Here is a 20,012-nt window from a genome sequence, read left to right as displayed (position 1 = left end):
AACCAGCCACATCAGATCCCCTGACATACTGCCAAGTTGTGGTCAGCAGAGATGCTTGAGCTGGATCCCTCTTGTTATAAAAGACAGGGAGAAACTGGCAGGACAAGGCATTCCCTGTGAGCGGCCCAGGACTCTGCAACCCACTCCCTTCCCTGGTCTAAAGTAGCCAGAATTTAGGGACTTTCCAGGCATGCTGCAAAAGCCATCTGTCTGACAGGATTTGGAGGACTGAGGGTTTGTTAGTGGAATGATGGCATGGTGGGGTAAGAAGGAGTTTTTTTTTAAGCTTCCTGCCTGAGTGACCTGGGCTGGCTGAGTTGCACTATTTTTCCTTGTTTGAACATTTGTTTTTTTAATGCTGCCTGGGTAATTTGTTATGTCAACCCACCTAGAGTTTAGGAGTTTTCTTCACTGTAGAATTTCAGAATTAAGAACACCTTGGTAATGGAGGTTGTTCGGAACTCTGAAATGTTCCTAAGTCCGAACAAAATGTTATGGTTGTTCTTTCAAAAGTTTACAATTGAACATTAACTTAATACAGCTTTGAAATTCTACTATGTAGAAGAAAAATGCTGCGTTCCCTTTTTGTATTTAGTGGTTTACATTTAACACAGTACTGTACTGTATTTGGGGGGTGTTTTTGTGTGTGTGTGGGCGGTGTCCCTGCTGCTGCCTGATAGAGTACTTCTGGTTCCAAATGAGGTGTGTGGTTGACTGGTCAGTTCATAACTCTGAGGTTCTACTGTATTGTTAATATTTAAACCTAAAGAAATAAGCAACATTTACAATATAATTAAGATGGGTCCAAGCTCCAGAATTCTGAATAGGATTTTGGTTTGGTGCACAGCAAGGGATGCAGCAGTGATCAGTGCTCGGGAAAGCAGAGAGATTGCAACTGTGCTTGGCTTCTGCATGAGGGAGGTGCAAGACAGGGAAGCTTTTTGCTCTTTTTCCACTACTGCACAGCCATGCAAGGCCCAAGTATGATCTGACCTAAAAATGTTAATTTGCCCCACTGAATTCAGTGAGGGTGTACAAGGCTGTAAATTACAGCAGAATGTGGCCCACGGTATTTTATTTGCAATTAATTTATTTATCTTACTTCTTTAGCTGCATTAAATTAGCTCTTCTCAAATATTACCTCAATGATGTAATCCCCTGGAGCTATATTCTGAAGAACACAACTTGTGATATCCGTGTTTTGTTCCTGCAAAGAAAAGGAAGGAAACTATTTTACAAGTAGTTCACATGCTTTACAAAGCTAACGGAAAATGCATTTGCAGCTAATGTTATTGATTTGAAAATTCACATTTCCACTATGTACACAGGCACCTTCCATCAAACAAAATCCAATTCAATACTGATAAAGAAATACAAACGTCTCTACTCAAATGTCTCAGGACTGGAATCTCCGGCCACCAAAGGCCTATGAAAGTTTGAGATAACATGTTAAGTTTTACACTATACCCTGAAGCTCCTTAACCTCAGGCGCTTGTGGACTGAACAACCTGCCACGGATCATTTAACTCAACAAAATGAAAGCAACCCAGCAGACTGCAACTGCCTTGATAAATGATCTCTAAATGCTAAAGGTCTGATTCCCTTCTACCCTGCACCTTATGTAGCCATTCACATCAGTGCAATATTTCAGCACATTTTACAACCTCTTTACATTGGTGTAAATAACGAAACAAACAGCAGGGTGACAGTGAATTTGGACCAAAGATTTACACTGTAAACTCTTCTGAGCAAGTACTGTACCTTCCTAAATGTCTGCATAGCACCTAGCACATTTTGGACCCTACTATAACAAAAATGGGTAATAAAATGGAAAACTAATTTTAAACATACGGACATGACAGTATCAATAGACAATTAAGCTATACATCCACCCAGTTTAAGGGCTTGTCTACACTATTACTTTTGTCCGCATAACTTATGTTGCTCAGGGGTGTGAGAAAAACACCCCCTGAGCAACATAAGTTACGCTTTCAGAAGTGCCAGCGCAGACAGTTCTATGTCGGCAGTAGAGCTCGTGGAGGTGGTTTTATTACGTTGACGGGAGAGTTCTCTCCTGCTGACATACAGCGGTTACACGAGCAATCTTACAGCAGCGCTGCTGCATCGGTACAGCTGTGCTGCTGTAAGCTCCCTAGTGTAGACCAGCCCTAAATAATAGTTACTAGCAGTACCAGTAGGAAAGATGAAACATTACCCAAACGTATGGAGTTGTTGTATTCAGCAAAATAAATCCATATCATTGCCATCAGTCTATGGTACACACTTCCCGTAAAGCGTTGGCCTATTATTATTTTATTTTTGGATAACTCTGATTTTAGCACATAGGTTTCTCACCAGAGCTCTAAAGGGCATAGCCCACTGTATTTTTTAATTTTGTTCTCATACATTCCTTCCCCCGAAAGCTTCCATCACAGTCAGACTTATTTTCTAACAATATCAGAAGCTATTTATTAAAGACTGCATTATTTTTGAACATCCAAACTTTTCCCATTTCCGGTGAATTGCTTAGTACAAGACCCCCCTAGGTTTGGATGGGCATTGTATTGGGCCCACAGAGACCACGAGCTATAATTTTCCCACCGACCACTGCCAGCTCATCCCTCTTTTGAACATGAAGGGAAGTTTAACTAAATGCTCAAATAAAGGGCTACCTTGGGGAGTTACTTCAGATGAACAAGATTTAAGGAGTTGAAATTCTGTTCAGAGGGAGCATATGAAAAGAGGAAAATATTAATAATTATAAATAAAAATACAATTAAAAACTATTAATTAGAGTGTGCCCTTTGGGGCAAAGGCAATATCTTGCCGTGTATTTATACGGCACCTCGCACAATGGAGACCCAATCCTGGTTTGGGCCTTTGGTTACTCCCAAAATACAAATAATATAAAAATCCTTTACATTTTTTAAACATGTGAAAAGCTAAGGTCATCTAGAATTTTTAATGGTTACCACAAATCGTTAAAACAACAGTCGCGAAACCCTGTAACGTACTTGTCTGCAGGTCTTTTGTTTAAAGGATCCTTCATCCTTAAGTTTGTAGTGAAGATAGTAATATTTAAAGCCAAAGTTGTGAGGTGCGTGATCAAAACACACTTGCATGTTAAAACCTTGCTGGGTAATATTCAGATTCCTGGGCTTCCAGACTGTCAGAGGAGAGATATTTATGGATTGGAAAATTACTATTTCAAGAACAATGAAATTTTTGTAATATGAATGAATGGAAAATACTATATTTTACTTACAAGGTTTGCAGGCAAGGTTTTCTGGCTGTAGCAACAATTCACATGCTACAAACACACACACACAAAAATATTAATAATAAAAGATTAGGTTCTCCAATGGCTATACTCCAGAAAGAGAAAGAGGGGAGAAAAAGAAGGCAGAAAAATGGGAGCTATTTCATCATTTTTGTTTATCCAGCGCCTCCCCAAACAGTGCAGAATGAACAGATTTTGCCATATTTAGTAAGCTCAGCATACTTGTCATTGCTCAAATCATTCTCCACCTCTACACATAAAAAACAGCCTACTCAGTTTGTTTGAAATAACGTTACTTATTGAAATAAACAATATGTGAGTAAGGGTGAACAGAAGCTAATGTATAAAACACATTTACACGACTATATATAAAATGTTATTTTAGTCAGCGTCACCAGAGTGGACTTGAAATACCCAATCAATTGGGAAAAATTACTTACTCTAAACTCTTTTTAGAGCATTTTAGGGAGAAGAAAATCCTGAAGAGTGGAGGTTCTTAGCAGGGGGGAAAAAAGATTGATTGCCAAGATTTAAAAAAATAGTGTACCTAAAGTTATATAGGCACCTAAGAATAGCTATTCTGGAATAACCACCTATGTGGACATTCTATTCCAGAATAAAAACGACTTGATTCTGGAATAATAAATAATTATAGATTTAGGAATCTATCTTTAGGAATCCATTTTAAAATCTTGAACTTGAGACAATCTTGACCTTGGAAGTTTCTTCACTGCGGGTTTTCAAAAGGAGGCTAGATAGACACCTGTCTTAGATGGTTTAGACACAACAAATCCTCTATCTTGGCAGGGGGTTATACTAGATGACCCTTGTGGTCCCTTCTAACTCTATGATTCTAAGGACTGTGTAAGCTTTCCCATACTGTCCTGCCATTGACACTATTCATTAAGAAGGAAGACGCAGTCTCCATACGAACATAATTGCCAGGCTAGATCAGACCTGAGGCTATCTAATCCAGTATTCTGACTCCAAAAGTGGCCAACACCAAATGGTTCAGGGGAAAATGCAAGAAACCCTACAGTAGGCAGATGTGGGGCAATCTGCTGTCCGTGGTGGCCACCCCTAGGCCTCTGCTACACAGAGGCTATTACTTTTGCCAATTTCTCTGTAGTGGTCAGGGGTACTAGAATAATTTTTATAGTGGGGGTGTTGAGAGCCATTGAACCAAGTTGTAAATCCTGTATATAATGGAAACCACTTCAAGCCAGGAGGTGCTGCAGCATGCCTCGCACCCTTAGTTCCAGCACCTACGGTAGTGGTTTTATAATTTGAAGTTTTGTCCACTACAGACCAATCTGTGGTCTGTAAACTAATTTCATTTAGGACTCTGCCTGGATGTGAACCTCATCCCCAAGATCACAGCAGGTGCTTCCTCTCCTCAGCCACCTATCCCCTTAAATTCTGCCTCTTCTGTTTTCCTGACTGAGGCCAGATTTACAAAAGAAAATTAGGTCAGTATAACTACGTCGCTCAGTAGTGTGAAAAATCCACACCCCTGAGAGATGCAGAAAAACCAACCTAACCTCTGCTGTAGAAAGTACTAGGCCAATGTGAGAATTCTTCTGTCAACCTGGCTACCGCCTCTTGGAGAGGTGGAGAACCTACACTAACGGGAGAAGCATGCGCTGCCACTGCAGCATTTTAAGTGTAGACAAACCCTAAGGAAAGAAAAAAAAAAAAGGGTGGGGGGGGAAGGTAAGGAGGGGGAAGATAATATGTATGATACTTACGTCGAGTTCTGAAGAAAAATGGGTGGTAATTACTTTCATTTTTAATGGAAGGAAAAGGAACAATCTTTACAAAATAATCAGTTTCAAATTTCAGATTCAAAAAAGGCTGAGATTCCATTCCCTAAAAACATAAATATAAATAAAGAGATTTTGATATACTCTTCAGTCATCTGCCATGGCCATTTAGGAGTATATTGTTTTAAAACAAGCCCACAATTCTCCTGGACATGAACAAAAGTTAAGTGCTTTAGGAATCCTATGGCCTCATCCTTCTCTTGCCACCTGTGCACTACCATGCAGGGAGCCCCATAGAGATGGATTCTGCACTGCTAAAGGAGTGCACATCTGCTGCACAGTTCCTCAGAATAACGCCCCCTCATTGCAGTGAAGTTGCTAGTTCCACCAACAAGGGAGCCTCAGTAGATGGGGAGTGAGGGCTAGATTTGCCCCTAAATTAAAAATATCATGAATAAAAATGCTTAATTTTTTTGCAAGCAAATTGCTGGCTAGTAAGCAGTACATTTAAAAGAAAAGTTTAATAAAACATAAATGTCTCTTTCAAGCTCACATGCAAAATCAAACCAATAATGAATTTTTCCCAAAAGCATATCACTTACAGTTCTTTTAAAACCAGAGTTGAGCTGCTTTGGGTCTTTTAAAACCATTTGCTGACACTGTCTTCCCTCTGATTTTAACTCCTCAAGTATTACTCGAAATCCTTTCAGGAATTCAATCCCTGCAGACATTTAATTAAAATCCAGACAAATATTTCAAAAATACATTTCACTGTGTGTGATGCAATTTCGAAGTACTACACTTGTTAAAAAATAATGCCTAACCACCATTGTATCCCACCTGTATCAGATGTTTGTGTACCTGTCAGCTGGGTGTCAATAATAATTCTTCCTTTCTCTCAATATTTTTCTCACTTGTCTATCTAGAATTTAATTTCTTCTGCACTGAGGCTGTCAGTCTATATCTGTACAGTGCTCAGCTCAAATGGGGCCTCACCTCAATTGGTCCTTTGGGTTTTACCATACTACAAATAAATAAAATCATCATCATCATCAGGTTTGGTAATACACTGTATTTGTTCAATTTTCCCATTACAAATAGTAAACAATTTTGTAACATTTGTTCACAAAGAATGGAAACACTGCATCCATACTGTGTTCCTGTCATTTATAAGACCACTGGACTACAGTGGCTGGATGCAGTAGTTATGATTTTTTTTTTTAGTTCTAATATTGCAGAACAGCAGAAGAATTAGCGGAAGTAGAATTACTCTTTATTTAGACCAGTGAATAACTATAGTTACGTAGAAGTAAGACTGACACTACACCCATTTTGCTCAAGAGACAGTAGACTCTCAGAAAAATGTTGTGATATTGCTTGCTAATGTTCTCACCATGGTATTGCACCAGGACATTACACTGAGTCATGATGACGCAAATGTCACAATGCCAGAGAGTTGTGCTTCGATTATGTTGTGGATCAGATGTCAAAGTTGCCTCCCAGTTCTTCAAGCCCCACTACCATCACCACTGAGCTATGTAATTACAAGTGTTCTACATATGTCAGAATATAATGTTTACCAGAGACACCACTGCAGTCAACATAAGATAAAGATGACATAAACCAAAATGGATTAATGCCACTTAACATTATATGCTTATCTAGATGTGTGTGTTCCCATGAGCCTCTTCTATTTCTCCAGTTTTAAAAAATGTTTTATAATCTTGAAAAGAGAAAGAGCCATGACCTGCCCAATGTGTTCTTAATATTAAGTGGAACAAAAGCACTGTTTGTGCTAACATGCAGACCATGAAAGAGAAAAGTGTCTGGTCTCCCTATCACCTGAGACCCTTCAACTGCAGTTCTGTACTGATACTTTCAAAAGGATTAACCTCTGATCATTACAGGAGAGAATACCAAGTTTTGAATCCCCTGGAGATTTGATTTATCCAATCGGCAGCTGCAGATTACCAAATTCACTAATACTATGCTACTCAAAACATTAGGTATCATTTTCACATTCTCTTAATACCCAATAACAAATTTATTCACTATTTTCTGTTACAAATTTAGCTGTTATCAGATGTGATTATGCACACATTATTTACAAATGGACCAAATGTGACAGAGAAGCTCCAGGTAATTTTTCTTCTCTTTCTAGAACGTTTTCAGGGGACTTAAGCATTATAATCATTCAGTGTGGTACTGGCTCCAGAGGTTCGGGGGTCATGAACAGGGGAAAGGAAGGGCACGAGGTAAAAAGTTTGGGGGACCACTCCTTTACACACAAAACATAGCATTAAAAATCATTCTACACCTTTTAAACAATTACAGTTTAAAAAATATGAAGGTTGTTTATACACAAAGAAAAATTTGAAATTAAGACAGAAAATGGTTTCTTCACTTATTATCCTTCTGCTCTTCCATCAGAGTCTCAACTTTGAATTTCTTTGCATTTATAGTTTATACTGCCTCATATTGTCACTACTAGAAGAAATTTATTTCTCATAATTAAAACATTTAGAGCTGAAGCTGCTTATCTACTTGAGGACTAGACCCTAAATGCAGATTGGAGTAATAACATAAATAAGTATTTATAGATTTTATACAGAAAAAAATGAACTACAGATCCTTTTGCTGTAATTTAGTTCTGTAGTGTAAATAGATATTTGGTATTTTGTTTAGTCCATATATTGAATTGCTGCAGTGCTAATATGAATATATATGGGTTTGTCTACACTTGAAATGCCACAGTGGCACAGCTTCACTCCTGCAGGACTTCAGTGTAGACACCACCTACGGCAATGTGAGGGGTTCTCCCATTACCATAGGTAATCCACCTTCCTGAAAGGTAGTAGCTAGATGGACAGAAAAATTCTTCTGTTGACCTAGCACTGTCTACACTGGTCAGCTTAACTATACCACTCAGAGGTGTGGATTTTTCACACCCACGAGTGACACAGTTAAGCTGACTTGAGTTTCCAGTGTAGACCAGTTCTGTCAAAATGTTAGGACAGTAGTTACTCCACATTTGCAATGCTGCAGTTCAAACACTGATGAAGTGAGCTGTAGCTCACGAAAGCTTATGCTCAAAAAATTTGTTAGTCTCTAAGGTGCCACTAGTACTCCTTTTCTTATTGATATCTCAGCCACTTAACACTCTTTTCTTTTAAAAGAAATGCACTCCTCATTACGGATAAAGATTTTGCAAACTGAGTACAAAGCATTCAGAACACTTAAACTTAGATTCTTGAACATGTGCAATTTAAAAACAACCAATCTCTTGGAAAGTTGAATATTTGTTTTCCCTTTATGTAAAGCAGTGGTCCCCAAACTTTTACCTTGTGCCCCTCCTTTCCCCTGTTCATGACCCCCGAACTCCTGGAGCCAGGGCTGGGAGAGGGGACTTGTCTTTTCCTCTCATATTAATTAAGGCCTTATCAAAGTAACTTAGTTATACACAGAAGCATACATTTTATTGGAATCTAATAATAAATAATATTAGAATATTTAAAAAAATAAAACTGGAGCCTTTTTGTTTGCTGAATACAGATTCCAATAAAATATATGCTTCTGTGTATAACTAAGTTACTTTGATCAGGCCTTAATTAGCATGAGAGGAAAAGACAAGTTATTTTAAAGTAATATGATCACGGAGAGACTGTTACAAAAGAGATGACGATTTAAACTGTTTTGTTGTCTAATACTTACCAAGTAGATTTGCTGTCCAAAGTATTGTCACTGCAACTTGTTCAGAACATGCATACTGGCTGACTGTTATATTTTGCACATCTCCAATCATGTGTTTTCCCACTGAATTCAAATAAGGAGTGCAATCTAAAAATATCGAGAAACAAATCACTTAAATAAAACATACTATGACAAAGTTCCTCCTCTACATTGGTGGGTCTTGCGCTTATTGGCGGATTTGCTCGCCTTGGAGCTTCATGGCAGCCCTCAGTTTGGCTGTTTTCATGAACCCACAGTCCAGGTCAACTCCTCCTGTGTCTGACCAGCAACTGAGAGGTTTGGGGGGAACCTGGGCCCGCCCTCTACTCCGGGTTCCAGCCCAGGGCCCTGTGGAATGTAGCTGTCTAGAGTGCCTCCTGAAACAGCTGTGCAACAGCTACAACTCCCTGGGCCACTTCCCCATGGCCTCCTCCCAACACCGTCTTTATTCTCACCATAGGACCTTCCTCCTGGTCTCTAATCATGCTTGTACTCCTCAGTCCTCCAACAGTATGCATTCTCACTCTCAGCTCCTAGCGCCTCTGGCTCCCCGCTCCTCACACGCGCACCACAAACTGAAGTGAGGTCCTTTTTAAACCCAGATGCCCTGATGAACCTGCCTTAATTGATTCTAGCAGCTTCTTGATTGGCTCCAGGTGTTCTAATCAGCCTGTCTGTCTTAATCGTCTCCAGAAGGTTCCTGATTGTTCTGGAACCTTCCCTGTTACCTTACCCAGGGAAAAGGGACCTACTTAACCTGGGGCTAATATATCTGCCTTCTATTACTCTCCTGTAGCCATCTGGCCCAACCCTGTCACAATACAAATTGTCTTGTGCAGGACCAAATAATTCATAAACTGACACAGGACAAAATCTGGAAAGCCTTGTTTATGCTACTAGTGCCAATAATGCTATTCATGTGAGTAAAGTGATCAAGATTTAGTTTATTCCTAAACATTTTTTGAAAAATAAACAAACTTAAAACTAGGAACTTCAAATACCTCAATTATTGTATTATTATATTTACAGCACATTAAGTCTACAATGGGGCTTTAGTGCCAGGATAACTAAAAACAATGTGGGCACTGTAAAATCCCTGTTTGGGTGAATGTACTCCTAAACCATTCCAGGAGATCAAACTTTAATTTGTTAATTTTCCTAAAGCATTCTGGTTTAATTTTCTTTACTGTTTTTACGTGCAATTATTAATATCAATCCCACTACTTCTCAATTATCCAGCTTTCAGGCCTACAGATGACTTAGTGGGCTTTGCTTCCATCACCTCAGATGAAGAGAGACAGAGACAGAAAACAGCTTAATTTCACAAAATGAGATTCTAGAACACTGGTAGTTAACCACAAAATAAATCACACCTGAGTGATTCCTTAACACACCAAATATTTTGTTCATCTGGTAATAATACCACATGTACTACAGGTGAACCGGATGACTCCAGAGGGCAGGACACCTACAATGGAGGCTGCAGTTTCCAAAGGGAAGCAAAATTCTTTACTCTCCAGTACAGCAAAAACAGAAGAAAAGGTTTTTGGTTTTTTAAATCTTTTTCAAATCTTCTTCCTTGTCCCCTCTACATATTCTCCTAAAATATCACAAGCATACAGACTGCGAATCATCGATTCTAGACACCATTAACTACAACTATTTTCACTAGCTGTGAATATGTCCTTGGACCTAGTCCATGTTGTCCAAACAGCTCAGCAAGTTGTACCACAGTAATATCAGTACAATAATCAATTATTCAAAATTTGATTCTAGGTACTCGACTATACTATGCTTGCAAATGAAGTTGACTGATATGATCAAGCCAATGCAGAAAATAAGAATTTAAATCAAATACACTCCCTTGAAAACTACAAATGAAAAATTATTAATCACACAAACTGAATCTCTGAAGTGGGCTTTCTACCATGAATGACAAGGGTGAGCTGTTTGGCTCCTTTAGGTAATTGTTGCATAATTAAGAACAATATATTCTGTACTGTATTAAGTTTTATGAAAATTGAGCAATTAGTCCTCAGTTATTGTAAGTGGAATTTGTTGCTAAAAGTCAACCAAATGACAGCATGAATTTCCTCTTAGGAGAATAGAAATCTCGCTTTCAATGGAAAGTTTGGAGGAACAACTTCTTGCAAGTTCTGGATGCAATTAACAGCCTTACCTAAGATTTTGGATCCTAGTTACTAAAATGCTATGCTGAAATAACAATTTGCCAAAATGCAATATAGCACAAAATGTCTTAGGGTTGAATGCGAGTTCCTGATTTAAAATGTTTAAAAAGAACACAGCAGTGAACAATTTGCAGGCTTTACAGGGAGGCATTTTTTCTGTTAAATCCAAGTTAAATACGAAACTGGATAAACATTTATTTTCTCACTTTGAACAAATTATTTAACCCCTACTATGTAGTGTCTTACCTCATGGGCAGGCTATGCAACAAAATAAATGCCTTTTAAATCAGAGCTAGGTAGCCAAATTATTCTCTCTCTTGGCTCTTCTTTATCAGTATATGTTTCTGTATTATGTAAAATCTTAAGCCTTGGTATAGGGGACCTCCTTGCAGTACTGCCAAACTTAAATAACCCCCTTAATCAGGGAGTTTGGAGCAGCATTTTAAATTAACATTTGTCATTGGTTAACCTCAGATCCTGATGCAAGAATTAATGGTAAAAAACATGACAGTTATTAGGGTGTAAACAGGCTGCACTGTGTGAACCTACAAGTGGGTATCACTGCTCTGATTGCTATTTCCTGCTTTTCTTTATTCAGGTAAGAAATTATTACCCTCTTCTAGTGACCATTTATTCCATGTAGGATCTGATAGGCATAAATTATGCTGGCTTTCTTTAAATGCTAATGTGAGGTTAGACATAGAATAGGAATTCACAATAAAGGATTTAGATTTCAGAAATTATCATATAAACAGAAAGAAAAGGAGTACTTGTGGCACCTTAGAGACTAACCAATTTATTTGAGCATGAGCTTTCGTGAGCTACAGCTCACTTCATCAGATGCATGCCGTGGAAACTGCAGCAGACTTTATTTATACACAGAGAATATGAAACAATACCTCCTCCCACCCCACTGTCCTGCTGGTAATAGCTTATTTAAAGTGATCATCAGGTGGGCCATTTCCAGCACAAATCCAGCTTTTCTCACCCTCCACCCTCCCACACAAATTCACTCTCCTGCTGGTGATAGCCCATCCAAAGTGACAACTCTTTACACAATGTGCATGATAATAAAGTTGGGCCATTTCCTGCACAAATCCAGGTTCTCTCACCCCCTCACCCCCCTCCCAAAAACCACACACACAAACTCACTATCCTGCTGGTAATAGCTCATCCAAAGTGACCATTCTCCCTACAATGTGCATAATTAAGGAGGGCCATTTCCAGCACAAATCCAGGTTTTCTCACATCCCCCCCACCCCCATACACACACAAACTCACTCTCCTGCTGGTAATAGCTCATCCAAACTGACCACTCTCCAAGTTTAAATCCAAGTTAAACCAGAACATCTGGGGGGGGGGGGCGGGGGGGTAGGAAAAAACAAGAGGAAATAGGCTGCCTTGCATAATGACTTAGCCACTCCCAGTCTCTATTTAAGCCTAAATTAATAGTATCCAATTTGCAAATGAATTCCAATTCAGCAGTTTCTCGCTGGAGTCTGGATTTGAAGTTTTTTTGTTTTAAGATAGCGACCTTCATGTCTGTGATTGCGTGACCAGAGAGATTGAAGTGTTCTCCGACTGGTTTATGAATGTTATAATTCTTGACATCTGATTTGTGTCCATTTATTCTTTTACGTAGAGACTGTCCAGTTTGACCAATGTCCAGATTGGACTGCCATGTACATTGGTCAAACTGGACAGTCTCTACGTAAAAGAATAAATGGACACAAATCAGATGTCAAGAATTATAACATTCATAAACTTCAAAAAAACTTCAAATCCAGACTCCAGCGAGAAACTGCTGAATTGGAATTCATTTGCAAATTGGATACTATTAATTTAGGCTTAAATAGAGACTGGGAGTGGCTAAGTCATTATGCAAGGTAGCCTATTTCCTCTTGTTTTTTCCTACCCCCCCCGCCCCCCCCCCCCAGATGTTCTGGTTTAACTTGGATTTAAACTTGGAGAGTGGTCAGTTTGGATGAGCTATTACCAGCAGGAGAGTGAGTTTGTGTGTGTATGGGGGTGGGGGGGATGTGAGAAAACCTGGATTTGTGCTGGAAATGGCCCACCTTAATTATGCACATTGTAGGGAGAATGGTCACTTTGGATGAGCTATTACCAGCAGGATAGTGAGTTTGTGTGTGTGGTTTTTGGGAGGGGGGTGAGGGGGTGAGAGAACCTGGATTTGTGCAGGAAATGGCCCAACTTTATTATCATGCACATTGTGTAAAGAGTTGTCACTTTGGATGGGCTATCACCAGCAGGAGAGTGAATTTGTGTGGGGGGGTGGAGGGTGAGAAAAGCTGGATTTGTGCTGGAAATGGCCCACCTGATGATCACTTTAGATAAGCTATTACCAGCAGGACAGTGGGGTGGGAGGAGGTATTGTTTCATATTCTCTGTGTATAAATAAAGTCTGCTGCAGTTTCCACGGCATGCATCTGATGAAGTGAGCTGTAGCTCATGAAAGCTCATGCTCAAATAAATTGGTTAGTCTCTAAGGTGCCACAAGTATTCCTTTTCTTTTTGCGAATACAGACTAACATGGCTGTTACTCTGAAACCTGTCATATAAACAGAGGGCTCATATGAAATTGTGACCAAGGATAAACGAAGATATATCAGAATGAAACAAAACGATTTCCTTCAGTGTTTCCAGTAAGCGTACTAGGTTTTAATACATAAGGACTTGACTCCAACTCCAGCAACCAGTCAGTGATGTAGTTGTAAAGGTGCACACTCCAAATGTAGACAAAGAAAGTTGTTATTTGCACTGATGCTGTTTATTTTAGCTCCACTGCTGCAAAATCGGGGCTTTCCTAGTCTACGCATTAAGTTTACACTGGTGCAGCTATACTGGTGGTGGGCCACTGACTGCCAAAACAGGGTAAAGTCCCAATGCAGATATGGCCCTGGTATACCCAACAGATAGCTGAGTATGTGTTAGCATATCCTGAGCCAAGAGATGCAAATCAGATTATAGTTCATGAGAGAACAAACTAAAACTCAGATATTTAACATTAATCATTGGAATGAAACCTATTTCTAGTATATTCCCTTTACATGAGGACAAATTAAATTTATTTTCTACTTAAAGGAACTCAACTCCGTTTACACACAAAATTTAGATTTCAGAAAAACAAGCTTTTACAAACTTAAAAACAAACACATTTTTTCTCATGAATTTAGAAGCTGGGAATGGGCGACAGAGGATGGATCACTTGATGATTACCTGTTCTGTTCATTCCCCCGGGGCACCTGGCTTTTGCCACTGTCGGGAGACAGGATACTGGGCTAGATGTCCTTTGGTCTGACCCAGTAGGGCCGTTCTTATGTTCTTAAGTCAATGAAACACACAAAGGGTACAAACTATACTAGATTTTTAAACTTTTTCAGTATTAAATAAATCTACATTCTTATTACTAGTATATGTAAGGAAAAACTACTAAAACCATATAAACCTTACAGACAATTTACTTTTAAAATCACCACTAGCTAATTTTAGAGTGTAAATATGTCTTCCTTTTAAAGAGACCAAAGAAAAATTAAGCAATGTAAAACTTGGCATAATGGAATCCTGCTTTACATGGCATAAATTTTGGTAAGCATGGATGAAGTGACTGCCTATTTTTGGCAGCTGCTGCCTCCTGTATGGAAGTTTACTTTTGAATGACAGAGACATTGGATGGGCTCAGAATGGATAACAGAAAGTAGAAATGTGTTTTTATTATTAATTATTATAATTTAGTAAAAATATCTCACCAAAAGCATTTTTCAATCATCTTTGTTTACACAAACCTACGGTTCACAAACCTACAAGAATTGTGAGAATTATTTTTTTTAAAAGTCATGTTGCTATAGAAGAGTGAGATTTGGGCTTTTAAAGCATTTTTCAATCATCTTTGTTTACATAAACCTACAGTTCACAAACTCACAAGAATTGTGAGAAATTTTTTTTTAAAAGTCATGTTGCTATAAAAGAGTAAGAGTTGGGCTTTTTGTTTTTGAGAGAAGTTGAGATTTTTATCTGTTGTAGGTGATTAACTTACTGTCATATTTAAAGGTGACATTAAGCATTCCACTGTTTTTGCTGATTGGTGGCAGCACCTACAGAGAAACAACAGAAAAATATAGTGAAAAAAAAATGACTGCTTTGAGTTTACACAAACATTTTAATTTTAGGTGTTTCGATTTGGCATCACACACAAAAAGAAAAGCCTCCCATGGAAATCCATGGTGAGTTACATTGTCTTCAACTGTCAGGCAGCCAACGTGAACACAACCAATGCAAGAACAGATTGCAGCATTCCTGAAATTCTATATTCTCTCCTACCAGTAGCTTTCAAATACACAAAGGCATCAAAACACAAAGAAACAAATTTCAGCACCAAGGAAAAAATCTACAGTTTCTAAGGAGGACAACCTGATCAGCATATCTGAATAATAATAATAAAAAAAATTTGTTTTGGAAGGTACTGGTGTCCCCAAATCCATTATTCTGAACTGACTGGATCTGTACAGAAATACTCCATTAGCCAAGGGATTGGAAAATCAAAAAGTGACTCAAACTTATCTTTAGAGAGGAAATAAAGTGTGACTGAAAGCAGCATCTAATAAGGCTCAAAACCACTAAGCTACAAGCTGTCAAACAAATGTACAGGTGCAAGAAAATGCCAGTCTCTTCTGAGGCCGAGCCCAATACCTCAGACCTAATGACAAGAAAGCCTGAACAACTAAAAAGAAAAAAAAAAGTCATTCCTAAATATAAAGGGAAATACAGAAGAACACCAGGGCAGTTGCACAGAAGAGTGATCATGGCACCTTAGTTATGTTTTCTTAGTGAAAGCAACTTCCAGGACAGAAATCAAAACCAGGAGGAAATGCCAAGAGAATTCATTGTGGAGCTGGAAGAATCCACAAAAGAGAAATTCCCCATTGTGCTAATCAGCTGATGGTGAGTAAGTGCACGAAGGACGAGATGGATTCTGTCCATTTGCTTGACCATCAGGCATATATGGCCAAGTTTTCAGCATGTTCGGAATTTGCCTGCAGATAAATCAGACTGCCTTTTTAAAATGTTTAATTCTATTCAGTGCTTATGAAAGGTGCTGAAGTCATACCTAGAGAGATCAAAGCGTAACCAAAGAACAGGTGTAACAGGATACCAAGAGGCCCTGGGAGTAGCTCACTCCCCATGGCCCTAGGGCTGGGAGGAGTTCTGTGCCCCTGACAATTACTGGGGGGGAGGGGGGCGGTGTGCTCATTTGCCCCTCCTTGTTCACAACCCTGTGTCCACTGAAGGTAGGACAAGGAGCGAGCAGATTAATCTGCAGCAAGGAAGATTTAGGTTAGATATTAGGAAAAAACGTCTAGCTATAAGGATAGTTAAGCACTGGAAAAGGTTACCCAGTGAGGATGTGGAATCTCTGTCATTGGGAGGTTTCTAACAACAGGTTAGATAAACACTTGGGATGGTCTAGGTATACTTGGTCCTGCCTCAGCACAAGGGGATGGACCAGATGACCTCTCAAGGTCTCTTCCAATCCTACATTTCATACTTGTAAGTGCTTTACAAATTTAAGAGTGATTTATTGTTTTCATTATCTGTTTATATTACAGTAACAGCTAGAGACCCCAATCAATATTGAGGGTCCACCAGGCTATGCTCTGTACAAACACATATTAAGAGGCAGTCTTTGCCAAGAAGAGCATACACTCTTATTCGACAAGAAAAACAGCAGAGAAATATCATTTAAATTCTCTGTTCTTTATTGGTTGGTTGGCTAAAATCAACAAACAGTTAGCAAGATTGCCAACTGGAGCAACTCCAGTTGGAACAGGTTTTGTATCCTAAAACTTTTCTACTAGAGGAACAAGTTTTAAATATCCAGTAAAGTACATTAGATACCAATTTTTAAAATGCAAAAATCTACAGTTTCTCATTGTTTCAGAGTGTTATATTTTGACAGAAATCATGTTTACTTTTAAGCTTGAGACACCTATAATTGTTCATTAAAATGTTTTAAGATTTAATAATTGCCTTTAGGCTATGTTACCAGTTAGCCATCTGTATTCCTAACACGGGAACTATTCCTTCAGCAAATTGCTGCTTTAATTATCGAGTTAACAATTGTACAGATTTGCCTTCAAGTTCACTACCTTTTTGCCTAGTATGTTGCACTCTGGCTTTAGATGTGGCAGCTAAAAAGCAGCTTTTACTTTCAAATATTAATGTTTTTCCCACAAGTAGTACAAATGATTGTTACATTTGTCTCTGGATATTTTAGAGTTGTATTACATTTTATGGGATAAATGAGATCTATCTAAATTCAAATATACATTTAAAGTATCCCTAAAAAACAACTGAGTAAAGGATCAAAGTTATGGAGCCTGATCCTATTATTGCTAAAGACAACAAGAGTTTTGCCACTGATTTCCATGTGTTATCATATATGTCACAGTAGGTATTTAATGCAAGATTACAAAATTGAGTTGCAATATAATACATCAACATTGTTACATTATATGATTATCTCTGTGCAGGTGTAAATGACTGCAAAAGGTGTAAAGCAGTGGAGAAGCAGGCTCTATGGTATCTATAGGAAGTCTATATGGACATACACACCTGTGTATACATATGTATTTATAAATTATATCTACAATATATCATATATTCATGATCATACATCTGCAGTAGTATGTTATCAGTGTCTTTAAGCACTTGGCTTGCATACAAAATTAAAGCAGCACTGTCAAACAGCACAAAAATTTGACTTATTTTAATATGGTATAATCTGGTTCAGGGATAGGGAAAGATCTTACAGATTCTCAACAAACATTTAAGAAACTCACCTTTGCATTGCAAAGAAGCTAGTGGAACAAGTTTGGTTTACAGTTATCTAAATAGGTGTGGCCTACACAAAAAAGGTGCAGTTAATTGCCTGACACTTTTCCCAGAGCAGTGCTATTATCATTGATGATACTGTGGAATGAACAAGGAAATAACTAAAATGAATTCAGTACAGTTTATTATTTCGTATTTGCCTTTTTCAAAACTTGCCTGGAGGGTTTTTTCAAAGCTTACAGCTCTAATATTGATCTAATAATTGAGGAAAAATAAATCAATGTATTGTTTTCTATTTTATGGTAAAATTTACCCACTCTCTCCTATGGGGTTACACAACAAATTAACTCAGTCCTGTAACTCAATTATTACGATCAGGTGTCTTGTTTGTTACAAGTGGCTTTAGATTATGTGGGAATTTATTCCTGAAACACCTGTTGCTTTCATTCGTTCTTCCCAGAAATTACCTCATTTTTTGACATTGTAGAAGGATTATCTAGTAACAGTAGATGCACTGCTAACAATGCCTAAAGCAACAGGAGATGGCTAAGATCTGTAAGCATATGTTTGAAATATCTAGACTCCTTGGACACACATCATCAAATCACACCATGCATGATTCTTCATCAGCTGACCAACTCTAACCATGCAATTGGCTGTGTGGCTTGTGGATGAGACCGTTAAAAGTAAAGTCCTATCTTCTCAGGGTCGTATTTAAGACCCTATTGTACATTTGGGGAAAAAAGCAAGGTTTTGCCCCTGCCCTCCGTTTTCGTGGCTAAAATGTCTCTTTTCCATCACTGCTGGGCATTGTGTTGTGAGCCAATTGGTTGCCTCAATCGAACTCTGAGATATAGAACAATTCACTCAAATGTTTTCAACCAGGCAGCATTAATGAACTGCTAAAAAAAAAAAATCCATATTTTAGGTTCCTATTTCTCTAAAGGTTTCAGAGGAACAGCCGTGTTAGTCTGTATTCGCAAAAAGAAAAGGAGTACTTGTGGCACCTTAGAGACTAACCAAAGTGATCAGTCCCTTACAACCTGTAATTTATAGCTAATAATCTGAGCTAACAGAATTGAGGATATGATACACTATTTAATAGGCTTTTAAAATCCCTATTTGCAATCTTACTAACTCTCACTTATTCATATACTTGGCCTATTGATTTATATTCTCACTTACAGTTGTAATAAAACTCATTAGGCAGGTGGTAAACTGAGAATACATTATGCTCAACATATTAATTTTGCTATTAATGTGGCTTCCCACCTCCTCCTTTTACCTATTTCATCCACATTTTGCATTTGTCATAATCCTCCCTTGTGAACTCTTTGGGTCAAGGTTTGTCTTTATTGTGTTTATATGACCCTTAGTACAATGTAGGGTTGTAAATACCATTTTAAAAGTTAAAAGTTTAAATGATTAAAAATATTTTGTTTAAATGGTTAACTGATTAAAGGGCCAGCCAGCTGTTGCGGCTGTGGCCGATTCCGCCAGCCGTTGCAGCTGTGGCCGGCCACGCACAGGGCCATTGAGGCCAGCCAGCCAGCCCAGGGATTAATGGTTAAAGCGGGTAAACCAATAAAACTAATGCTTACTAGTTAACTGGTTTACATTTTGCATCCCTACTACAAGGAAGCCCTGATCCCTGAATGGTCACTTTGGTTGATGATGATTCAACACTCACCCTTTGTATGCATTCACCTTAACTGCAGCTCCCAAGTTAAATGCAACAGCTCTGCTGTGTTTAACAAGAATGAGCAGCACAAAAAACACATCGTTATCTTGAGGTTATCATCGGAGTCTTATGGAACACTTCAAAATTTACCAGCAACATCAAATGAAATCCAGGAAACAAACCAAAAAGATGCAGGGAAAAACAAAGCCACAACTGGCACAATTCCAATTACAATTGACAACTCACAGGAATGAACAGAATATTTCCTCGCTGTGTACCACACAAAGCAACTTTCTTAAATATCTTACCATTTTGAACAAACTAATGGCTCTAAAAATAAATAGTTCTTTAAAATATACATACTAACAGCTCTTATATTCACAACAGCTCTGCAACTCTCACTTAACAGATCAAATTGAACAGATAAGATGTAAAATTCTCCATTTGAAAGAGAAACATCACCTTTCTAGTCAACCTCTAACCTTAAAAAAAAAATCCCCTTGGTTTTCCCAAGCAGACCA

General features: G+C 38.4%; 1 protein-coding gene across 3 annotated transcripts in view; it reads right to left on the bottom strand.

Moving 5' to 3' along the window:
* Positions 1 to 20,012, bottom strand: part of IL17RD (interleukin 17 receptor D) — a 93,386-nt gene that overhangs the window by 21,685 nt on the left and 51,689 nt on the right. For all 3 annotated transcript variants that reach the window (XM_073351494.1, XM_073351496.1, XM_073351497.1), the window contains exons 2-8: positions 15,016 to 15,073; positions 8,755 to 8,880; positions 5,646 to 5,764; positions 5,029 to 5,149; positions 3,266 to 3,310; positions 3,015 to 3,166; positions 1,142 to 1,207 (exon numbers count right to left, since the gene is read on the bottom strand). In XM_073351494.1, the coding sequence (XP_073207595.1) occupies positions 1,142 to 1,207; positions 3,015 to 3,166; positions 3,266 to 3,310; positions 5,029 to 5,149; positions 5,646 to 5,764; positions 8,755 to 8,880; positions 15,016 to 15,073 (687 nt within the window). The remainder of the gene's footprint in view (positions 1 to 1,141; positions 1,208 to 3,014; positions 3,167 to 3,265; positions 3,311 to 5,028; positions 5,150 to 5,645; positions 5,765 to 8,754; positions 8,881 to 15,015; positions 15,074 to 20,012) is intronic.

This window comes from Lepidochelys kempii, chromosome 7 (assembly GCF_965140285.1).
Source record: "Lepidochelys kempii isolate rLepKem1 chromosome 7, rLepKem1.hap1, whole genome shotgun sequence".
NCBI lineage: Eukaryota > Metazoa > Chordata > Testudines > Cheloniidae > Lepidochelys > Lepidochelys kempii.
Note: the sequence above shows the minus strand (reverse complement) of the source record. Positions and strands in the feature narration are given on the sequence as shown.